The sequence below is a fragment of the Leiobunum rupestre genome, chromosome 4, assembly GCF_980474605.1.
Source record: "Leiobunum rupestre chromosome 4, qqLeiRupe1.1.hap1, whole genome shotgun sequence".
Taxonomy (NCBI): domain Eukaryota; kingdom Metazoa; phylum Arthropoda; class Arachnida; order Opiliones; family Sclerosomatidae; genus Leiobunum; species Leiobunum rupestre.
Genome location: NC_143387.1, coordinates 52,554,620 through 52,566,627, shown reverse-complemented (window position 1 = coordinate 52,566,627; position 12,008 = coordinate 52,554,620). Strand labels below are relative to the sequence as shown.

Below are 12,008 nucleotides of genomic sequence, written 5' to 3'. Positions count from 1 at the left end.
ATGTTATTGATTGATTGCGAATGTTACGAAATTTATAAAGACGAAGCTACATTTATCGAGGAAATTGTATATCAGCGAAAATCGTATATGGCCTGTATTTGCTACGAATCTAAGACGAGAAAGCGGGTCAACCACAAGAGTGTACCGATAGTGTTAGGGTCGTATTTGGATTACCGCATACGAGGCAAATCAGCGATAATCGCGAGCCGCGCGCAATGGGGAGCGGTAATATTGAGAGGCGTTTTGAAGGTCTACTCGTCTTTTTCGACATTTGACGCTTTATCGATGCACGTGCGAGAAAACAAAAACACGAAGACTATCGATTGGTACACGTACGTTGATGGTGAGGGTTTGGCGTTAAGCTATAAAGACAAAGTCGTTCAATGGACGTATAACTACGAAGTTTCCGACAATTTAAAATCAAACAATTGGATCCGCTTGTTGAACGAGTCGAACCCGTTTACTCAACGCGCCATACTGGCTTCAGAATATTTGCAAATGTTTAATACGATATTGGATTATCCGTACAATATGAATGACTTAAAGAATCGTCAATTTTTAAACGGAGCGACTATTATCAAAAAATACATCGATTACGATTTAAATAAGCGCCAGAAGAAGAAGGGTGTGGGGTGCGTTAAAATGTCAGTGGCGTTTGAATTGGGCACGTTATTTCAAGCTTTAAGCAAAAAGAATACTTTCGAAACCGAAGAATGGTGCAAAAACTACACGCAAAATTACGACAACACTCTGCACGAAGGTCGCAGCAATAAAACCGCTCATTTCCTACCGAACGTAACTCGCGCGTCCAATGACGCCGTACGTAATTCTAAAGCGTTGGCCTTTCCAGAGGACGCTGTTAATTTCTTTTGCATGTTAAACACGAAAGATTTAAAATCGGCCGGAGAACAAAACGTATTGGCTGATTTTGTCATTATGACTGAAAAAAGTAATTGTGGAAAATTGCATACGTATCTAAAATCAATATCTACTGGCGACGGCGATCGTTTAGTGATCGACGGGTATATTACCGATTGCGCGAAATTGTGGACCCTGGAAGATTTACTAGCCATGAAACGCGTCCTGCCGCACGTAACTACCAAATATTATCATCCGTTCGTAATTTTTTCAACGCGAGCGTCAATACCGATCAAATATTCCGATTCGCACGACGCCTTCTTTTCACCGGCCGAAACGATACGTTACGAAATTAAATATCCAGAAGCGGATATGCTCTCAATTACGGCTAAAGAATTGAACGTGATATTTTTACGCAAAACGCCAGCGGCAAAATCTACGGTTACGATAAATAACATCAAAGGAAGCGTAGCGATGATAACGTCCGACCTTCATAAAAAATTAATACGCAACTCTTTAGGTATAACCTGCTGTATGGACGCGACGGAGGATCAAATTAAACGACTCATTGATTTCGCCGTTATATCTCGCGGGCACGATACGACAGCGTTTGAACGAGTGTACGCTAAACTACGAGAAAAATTAAATCTCAACGAGCCACCAGTGCCAGTTACCGAAACTAACAAGAAAAAAGGTATCGACTCGTTAAAAAGAATGTACGATTCGTCCGAATTATTAAACGAATGCAAACGATCAACGAATACGCCGTACGTAAAAGAAAGAACGCCGAGCAGCGCGGTACATGTGGGTGACTATTTGTCCACCATTTTAAACGCGAAATACTACAAGCCACCGAGCATTTGGAATTTAAAATTACGAGCGGTTTTTGGAAATCCGTACGGGTCGTGCATCGAAGACGGCGTAGTTATTCAAAGCGGCATTTTGGAACATATACCTCCGATATTTTACAACGCCTGTATAACCATAGAGTTTACGTTTAAAACGGCAAAACAGCCCAAAGACGCTAGATTCGTAAGTATTGACGAAACAAACGGCGACATTAAAGACGAATCGCTTATAGGATGTTTAATTTCCGAACACGAAGCTTACGTTAAAAACAGCAAACATAGCCAAATAAAAGTATCCAAAATCGGAAGCCACTTTTACTACTTGATTCATTTTTTGCCAAAGAAGACTCAAATGTACGAAAATTTAAAAATTAGACCCGTACAAAGCGGAAATTCAATTACAGTCATCATAACTGGGCATCACGAAGCTCGCGTAAATGTCGGATCGAAAGTGGCTAATTCGTTTGGCCAGAAAAATGTCATATCGCTAAAAACTGACGATTTAAAAGATTGTTGGGGCATCACTCGAGATGGAAGAAAAGTCCACGCCCAACTCGTATACAGCGACGTCTCTTTAATTAGTAGAATCCCTTCGGGACAACTGTACGATATGTTGATGTCTGACGAGTTGGCTATAGGTCCCAACGAAGAACTTATAGCGCCGGTCGATTTGGTTATTCATACTTTGCATCCGTATACGAATATAAAATTATTCGACGTGAAAGTTGATACCCTTACGAACATTAACGGATTTGATTCGCAAAATCTACCAACGGTCAGTTTGGCTTTACGATCCGAACCGGTATGCGATAAAGTCCTACAAGTGTTGGGTCTCCACGGATTCAATATTAAATTCGACACAACGGAGGACGAGACGAAACCGACGACGACGAGAGAAGAGTCAAAGTCGTCGACACCTCAAAAACGTCAATACGGCGACTCTAGTCCGAGAGAAGTCAAACAGGCTAGGATACGCGATCGCGCGGAATCGTCGGTGATATAAAAGTCCAATAAAACGAAAATTATTTCACAAGCTTCCTTAAAATTATTCACGTATCGATTATAATCCGCTAAACGTGAGTTCTTAAGTAGTATAATAGACGTAAGCTATCAAATAGACTCAATGGTTCGGGAGAGGTTGTTTTGTGTATATAAGTTTTATACATTATCATATAACTGCTATAACAAACCCATGTTAATATCAATAATATAATTATAGATGCGATAGCTAACAGGACGGTGAACGTAATGGAACATATCCATGCGGCATTGGCGGAGCTCTCCATGCTAGGAGTCATTACTCGGCAAACTTCCAATTGCGCGTATATTGATAGAACTCGACTATCTAAACTGGGATATATTTTAATATTTAACGGAATAGAACCAATTTTTACGAGAATAAGCGATTTCAATTACATGTATAATCAAATTTTATATTTTGGAGATATCGTACCGCTGTCTAGTTTAAGTTCTTATATTTTGTTAAAAATTAAAAGTGAACGTGTGAGCCCATAAACGCGTTATTTTAACTTTTGTGTGTAATAAACCACTAAATAAAATACTAAAAAAAAAGATTTAATTTAATTAGCGTGTTTTTGTTTTGGCGTTATTTCATTTTTTATTTTTAAACAGAAATACCGTATAGAAGATAAATCCAATGAGAAATATGATGAGAAGAATTTTAATACCCTTAGATATTGACTTGTTTTGAAAGAGTATTAGCGCGACAACGAGAGTTAGAACTAAAATAGCAATGCCAGGATACACGTATTCCGAGTTATTAAATTGTTTCAACATATCAATAAGATTTTTTTTCGCTTCATCTACTCCGGATTCAGCATTTCTTCCTTCGTCCGCTGCCTCAGAGAAATTTAAAGCGTCTCTTAATGTATGTTGCGGTGTCTTGTAATTTAAAGATGGCTGATTGAATCTCGGAAGGCTATCGCTATCTCGCATTTTTCCAAAATTATTTTCTTTCTTTCTTTTTAGTATAAACGGTTTCGGCTGCCGCCGGGCTGGTATAAGAGATGTCGTCAATATCAAAATCGGACGTCACTTTACAGCAAGTTTGTACGCACAAACTATATATAGATCTAATTATTCTGGCAATTAAAGATGCACTACGTAATCGTGTCATGAATACTCTTAGGTATTAAACCTTTTATTTTTTTCCCCGACTCGTTGATTCCTCGGTTGGTAAAATAAAAGTGGGTATAGTGAGTTGTTCTATTTAAACCGCGCAATTAGAACCTGGCGGAGTAATAATTTATAATTTATTAATAATTTATAGCGCCTCGTTATTTATAAATTTTATATATTTATAAGTTTAAGAAACGAAAATGAAAAGTGACACGAATAATTTGTGGTTTTCGCTTTTGGTAGTACTCGCTTTACTAATATTACTGATTGCTACTGTGATATCCGCTAAAAATAATACCAAAACGCTCGAATTTTTAGATAGAAGCATACCTAGATTCAGCGTCGACGTATATTTTGATCCATACCCGCAAACGGTAAATTTGGGTAACGAATACGACTGTAACGCTAAAAGTTTACGCGTGTGTGATATAAATGATTCGACTACCTTATTTGGATGCAAAGAGTTGACGGTTAGATGTCAACATTTTAATAAAGATACCGAGTATATTGCCCAAGGTGAGACCCACGAAATACCACGAAATAAATCTGAAAACGAAGGATACGCTCTTGCTATTAGCGATATAGCCGAGGCGTGCAATCCATATCACGGCGATTTTACTTTAGTCGCTATTAATGCCGATTCGAGCGAATACATGTTCATTTGTACTTGCAAAAATCCCGGATATATCGGAAACGACGACGTACTAGGGTCGTGCACCACGGTCAATATTTGCGAAGGAAAGATTGACGACATCGATCAACCGCTTAACAAAATAAACTGCGTTTGCGATTTGAGAGAGAAAAACGTTAGATACAGCGACGGTTTGCCCGTTTGCAAACCTTTGTTGGTGAAAGAAGCTAATGAAAAATTCACCGATTGGTCAAACATCGTACCGTGGAATTCCGATCGCGTCATATATACCGGAGTGTTTAATAGGACCATCGCTGATAATCTTAAGACTAGCCGACTCTTGGATCCGTGTCGTAATTCCATACACGATACGTCTATTGAAATCCCAAATTCTAATTATAACGACTATATCCGCACGTGCAGTTTTAAAGATTTTGGTTTGCCACTGGTGGTTGGTCTATTAGAGCCTGTGAAACAAACGTCGGACGACCCTGATAGACAATTAATAACGATCGATGGTGGACTAATAACCGAGCAGTATAACAGCATTCGCTTAACGGATAACGTTGCTGGCGTAAGAAAAATAGCTAGTTTAAACGCGCGTTTACCCTTTTCGAAGGATTATAAAAACCAAAACCTCGTTAGCGAGCTTCCACGAGGCATTGGGTTTTCCGAAACTTCGCAAATATATTTATCGATGGATAATCAAATGGTTGGTGGGCAATGCAACGGCATTTGGCCGGGATATTATTGCAGACTTGAAGAATATTTCAGTTATAATTTGAACGGTGTGCCTAAATCCGGATACCGATCAGTTCCTTCTAGCTTCTTATGGAAGAAAGAGCCGTGGACTGATTCGGAAAGTATCGTCGCGAATGGCGTTCAAGTACCGCCGGAAGGCGTATATCTCGTGCAAAGAGATATGACTAAAGTAGACAAAGTATGGAATTACGGTGTGGAATACGCTTGGAAGGGTAGTTCCAAATTAAACGGAGTTCTTTCATTCGCTCTCGAAGCAGATTATAACATTCATAAGCGAGTTTTAACTTAACTTTATTTATATATATATATATATATATATATATATATATATATATATATATATATATATATATATATATATATATATATATATATATATTCTAATTAAGCGGCATACTCGATTCCATTATTATATTTTTATTTTTATTTTTGCTACATCAGGGCTCATGAAGAGGAAATTAGGATTAAGAGGAACTATAAGGATGGGTCGCGCGTTTTTTAGCAAGCAGAAAGGAGAGGGGAGGGGAAAAAAACAAATTTCCTTAAACGCGGATGCTAAAACGTAATCGCGTGACTCTCGGCGGACCAATGATGGCGCCGCGTCGCGCACCCCATTGACCGTCACCAAGACTCATTTCGGTCGCGAATATACTATCGTCATTTATAAAACTAAGTTCGGTGCGCCATGCAGGTTGTAAATTAATTATGAATTCTAAACGTGAACGTGTTGAAAGTAAAAATTCATCAACAAATCGCGGCAAAGATATTGCTAGCGCGAGTACGGACAAGCAGGAATGCGAATCCCGCCAAGAGGAAGCGGAATTTGAAATCGTTATATCCGATTCGCGATCTGGCGATTTGAGCGGAGAAAGCGACGAAAAAACTGTACTATTAAAATACGATTATACCTACGACAAGTTATTTGAAACCGTAAAACCCGGAACTAACCTATACAAAAAAATTCACGGAAGCGCGCCGATACTCGCGTCTTCGTTGTTAACTAAAAATTTAAACATCGAACATGTCCAGTGCTCATACCTCGCGCCATCCGGCGACCAACGACCATTTTGTACTAAAAAGGCAACTGCTGCAAGAAGCAAAGCGAAAGCTAAACAATCTAACTGAAGCGCAAAAAGATGAAACGTCGCCTTTCTCCGGTTTGATTTTCGTGACGCAGTGGATGGATAACGATAACGATATAATTGGATACGGATGCGATGCTTACGGAAAAGCCACAAAATTGACAATGAACATCGAGCCTGGGCTATTCGCCGTGACTGCGGACGTTCAACTTTTAGTCACAGTATGCGCGTTGATGAAATATCGAGTCCAAGTATCCGAGATATGGTATACGTGTAACAATTTCACTCTTCACGACTTGCTGGTCGATTATAACGCCGCCAAACCTTGCTGCTTGATCAAAATTATTACATCGACCGTAGCCGAGGCCAATGAGATATATTACCAATTTAAAAAAGACGCAAGAGCGTATAGATATATATCGGTTACACAGTATTGGGATGTTACTAAACAGATCATGTTTGAAATGATTTTAAAACGACAACGAGAGAAAAAACTCAACGGCGAGCCGGTAGACTTTATCGTGCCAAAGATTTGTTCTCGATGGTTTGATTCCGATTTAAAAGTGTATAAATTGCCTCAACCTAAAATACCAATAATAACTTTCGATATAGAGACCGTGTCTACCGACCCCTACCGAGTACCTACGGGCGAGGACGTAGATGATGTATTGTTTACCGTTTCAATACATCACACCCATACGAACGTTTTGTATACATTGGCGTATTTACCAATAGATAATAAATCTGTCGACGAACTCCGCGAGTACGTTATGGACGACGGCTATCCGCGATATAATGAATGCATCAACGCGCTAGAAACATTTAAATCCGAAAAGGCGCTGTTAGATCGAACAATGCAACTACTCACGCTAAATGGGACTCTACATTATTTGGTGGGCTATAATTCGTTGTCCTACGATATAAAATATCTGTTAGTACGTTGCGCGTTCTACGGTATCCACGTTGACAAATTCGTTTGGAATGAAGGATATAGTTTTGGCTACGACCAACTTCATTTGGATTTATTTCGAATTATAAGCATGCAGTATAAATTTACAAAGTATACGTTGAGTAACGTTAGTCGTCAACTGCTAAAAGACGACAAAACGGGTGTAGATGCCGTCGCATTACGATATACGTTTCATCGTATGAAAAAACACCAAACCTACTTCAAGCACGAAGAGTCGGATAAATGGCCTTCGGTTCGAGACACTCTCCACTACAATAATTACGACACGCTTTTAGTTAGTAAATTGTTAGATAAAACAAGCGCCATCAACTATATCATTGAGAGAGCTCACGCGTGCCGAGTTCCGTTATTCAGCATGAATACAAACTATAATAAAATGCAATACAAGTTATGGAACGAGTGTTTGGTAGTCGGATTGAATCAAGGAATATTTTTATCGACGTTTAAATCGTCACAGGCGTCGATCAAATATCCTTTGCCTAACAACGACTGTATCGATATACGTTTAAATTTGGAAGAACAATTAGTTATCAACCGTCCACCAATAACCCAAATGATAAGGAACCATACGGAAGAAAGCCACACCGCGGCCGCTGCGACAACAACGTATCAGCATAATTGTTCGTCCTACGATACTAACGAAAACAAAAAGAAGTTCCCCGGGGGTGCTAATTTTTGCTTGGGTGAATATTCGGAAACTGACGTACAAATGTATGACTATCGCATAGCGTATCCGCTCTTGATTGACCGAAAAAATATATCCGACGAAACGTCCATTATCATGCCCGCCAACGTATTGTTTGGTTTATATTTAAAAATATACAACAAGCACGAATTTAAATCTTACGATTATCTAACGCATACCGGAGCTACGAAAAGCGAGACGAAAATCTTATATCATCAGTGTATTTATAATCGCGGACATTGCGGCGGAGAATTCCCATTTACCCAAGCCGAACTGTTCAAACGCAATACCGCGTCGGTAATTTTAATATGGGAGGGACGTCGCGGAGTATTATCCACAATCATCGCGACGTTCAACGAAACCAGAGAAAATACCAAAATTAAACGTAAAATGTTGGACGGAGTCCTATCATTAATCGATGACACGATTAATAATATGACTTCGGAGCAAATGGAATTGGAGGCGTACGGCTTAAGCATTATCGGCAATGATCATGCCAATAATACCGCGAATCAAGAACTGGAGGATTGCGATTCGAACGAAGCTTTTGGATGTTCGGATAATGAAGACGCGGACGATTCGCGTAGTCAGTTTGATCCGCCAAAATCTCACGAACCTAGTAATAACGACGACAACGATGACGACAATTTTGGCGCGGAAGAAACGATCGGTGGAGATGACGGATTCTTTGGATGTAGCGACGAAAACCCGATCGCTACAACCGCCGGCGATTCGGATTTTAATCAAAAACCGGTAGAAGCCGCGTCGAATGTTTTCAATTTCGAATTTGTAAACGAATGCATTTCCGTATACGAAAACGGAACTTGCGACATAAACGAAGAAAAATTAAAACGACTGAACGATCCCATTGGCGAGCTTAAAAATATCAGAACAAACGTATCCCTCGAACGAGATAGATACGATAACTCCTATAATTTGCAAAAATCAGTCGTGGCGAGTATTTACGGGTGCGTGGGAAAGTTAATACCCGTCGTGGCTGCTCTTATTACGTGTTTGATTCGAAGCACGTTATTATCGACAGCGCAATATGTGGTTGGTAAAGGTTATCTCGTTTATTTCGCCGATACCGATTCTATTTTTATTAAAAAGGAGCATTGCGATGATATCGATTTATCTCCGGAATTAAATCGACTATACCCGTACACCGAAATTGAAATGAAACGTTATAAAAAGTGCGTGTTTGTGCAAACCAAAACGTATTATAAATGGGAAGGCGGAGCGATCAAATACGGTCAAAACGCGAACGGGCCGCCAGCTTGGAGGCTATTCGTCGAATTCTTTATGAATCGATCCGAAATCGAAACAAATGATCAGATTTATATCGCGTTTAAAGATTTCTTTACCGAAACATATACGGAACTTTTAATTTGCGAAGAAATTACGGAAAATGTACTCTCCAAAGTCACGCAAGACATAAAGATAAAATCCATCTATAAAACTAAGACGGTATCCGCCAAATTGAAAGATTATTTAATCGAAAATCACCCGGAATTATCGGGATCATTTAGGCAAAAAGTGTATTACTATCTCGACGTAGATGCCACTACGGCGTCCCTAAGACCGAGTGTCGATTTAAAAACTAAAGACGATTTAAAACATTTAAACTTGTTTAAGTACTATCAAAATATGTTTAAAACGGTATTCAATATAATTAAGTTCCATATTCGCAAAAACAACGAACCCTTCAACGTGACAATTTGTAGCTCTTACGTTCAGCTTATGATGTTAAAAAGTTTCCTCGATGTCTACGGGAAAATGTTTCCCGGTCAATATATCGACGGTCAAGACGTTGATAAAGCATCGTTAAGCGATCGAACTATAGATATAAGTCAATACGCGTATGACGAAGATGGGTTAAATAATATGGATGACATAGTCTTAGCAAATTCAACGTAATAATTTGACTATACATTTTTTTTTTGGGGTTTTAGTTTATTAGTGTTGTTTTTTTTGTTAAATGGCTATCAAAAAAAACTAAATGCATACCCATTTTTGGTAAAATAAAGCGATACAAAGATGTAACGTTAAAATTTAATTAAAATATATCAATAGGATTTTAGTATCACCAAATTTAATCCCACCAACATACGTTGATACAAATACCAATTTAATTCGTAGTAATTATTTTATAAATTCACAACAGGTTGTTCGATTATTTAAAGTGTTTCTTAGCAAATATGTACCGTGCTAATAATAGGTAGCGCCGCATTGATTGTGCAAATAATAAATAATGTATATTGGATCAGCAACAACGTTTCGCTTTTATTTTTAGTTTAATTAACATAGTTAAAACGAATCAAAATACTTCTCGAATTTTTTTATGATAAGGCTAAATAATTATTTTATGATGGGTTTTAGCTACACCAACTGAAAAAAAATCAGATTTGGCCAAAAAAATGTATTTCCCAAGTTCAAAAAAAAGAATTACTCCCTGATTAATATACCGCCAATTTCCAGAAAAATAATACATGATAAAAAAATATTTTTGATATCCAAAGTTTCGCGAGTCTTACAACGACGAATCGACCGTCAGAACACTATATAAATATAAAATCTACTATAGGATAAAGAAAAAAGAAAAAAAAACTAATCGGATAAAGACCAAAAAAAAACAAATAAGAAATAAAAGTTATTTATATATCCCGACAGCTATCGGGTATTCGTTATCAATGATATAGGCGTTGCTTGGTTTACTAAATTGAACGAGTGGTAATTCCGTTAAATCGGGATTGCCAAATAAAAGTTTTAATTCTTCAGCGATATTTTTATACTCTGATGGATTAAACTCGCGATCTTCGGTATACGGAACGCAATAAACGTCCCAGCCAAATATTCGGGCTACGGTGTAGTAAGCGATAGCTTGTACAACGGCGTACGATTTCAAACGCGATCTGTAAGCATCTCCGTTTGTGGCGCGCTTTAACATACGCGCGGAGTTGATACTAGGATATGGGTCGATAAAAACGACTCCTTTCTGCTGTATATAATACGCGATACTTGGTTCGTTTAGTTGGGAGCTTAGAAATTTAATTAGTTCATCAACCACGCAGTCTTTTAATCTGGGATTACAAAGGGGCATAATAATCGACCATAAAGGATTGTCAATTGGGCCTCGGTCACCAATCACGTTGCCTTTTCGAAGCGCAAATTCTAAAGCTCCGTGCAAAACGCCGATCGACGAGGCATTACTGGATTTTCCCGAGAATGTTCCCAAGCTTCCGCGACTGCAAATTGTCCACCCTTGAGCTTTAAACGTATCTAGTAACGTTGTTTTTCCGCAGCACGCTTGACCAGTAACGAATTTTATTTCGGCTTTTAACTTCAAACGTTCCACGCTGTCGATATTTTTCAGTTCAAAGGGTACATCCATACTCGCTTCTATAATAGCGATTTCGCCCTTTTGAATGCTTTCATCAATGAGCCATTTATATACCAACTTTAGATGGTTTATAAAATCGTGACTCAAGTGCCGCGATAAAGAAAATGCCACTTTAGATGGCGACGGATTTTCGAAGCATCGTTTAATTAACTTGAACGTGCATTTTATAAATGGCACTCCTCGATATTGATAAATGTAACGTCCGTTATCCTTTTTCTTTTCCAGAATTAATTCCTCGATTAAACGTTGAAAGTTGGGACGGCGTTTGGCAAATCGAATTAAACTCTCGTTATTCCAAAATAACATAAACGACACTATAGCGTAAATAACGCGATCGAATCGTCTATCAGATAATAGATCCCTATTAAATTCCTTGGCGGTTAAGTACTCGTTCGCGTGATCCATTTCGTTACTAGTAGTATTTCCGTTTCTTTCGGTCGCGATTTAGAGTTACTTAGCCGGTTATTTAAAGAATACTCGATTATCTCTATTAAATTCGCTGTCTCTATCGATCGCTTTGACATTATGACTTCGAATGATAAAGTCTCCAAAACAACGGAAATAACTATCTTACCAAACTCGGACTGGGTTCAAAGCGCTAATGAGGAGGATCCCTTAAAGTTCCCCCCTCTA

General features: G+C 38.5%; 1 protein-coding gene across 1 annotated transcript; it reads left to right on the top strand.

The window, feature by feature from the left end:
* On the top strand, positions 1 to 2,709 carry LOC149948237 (uncharacterized). Its single transcript, XM_090171045.1, has one exon. The coding sequence runs from the start codon at positions 1 to 3 to the stop codon at positions 2,707 to 2,709; it is 2,709 nt and encodes a 902-aa protein (XP_090027171.1).
* The last annotated feature ends 9,299 nt before the right edge of the window (positions 2,710 to 12,008 follow it).

Coding starts and splice junctions, on each gene's coding strand:
- LOC149948237 (XM_090171045.1), top strand. CDS start 1: ATGTTATTGATTGATTGCGAATGTTACGAAATTTATAAAGACGAAGCT.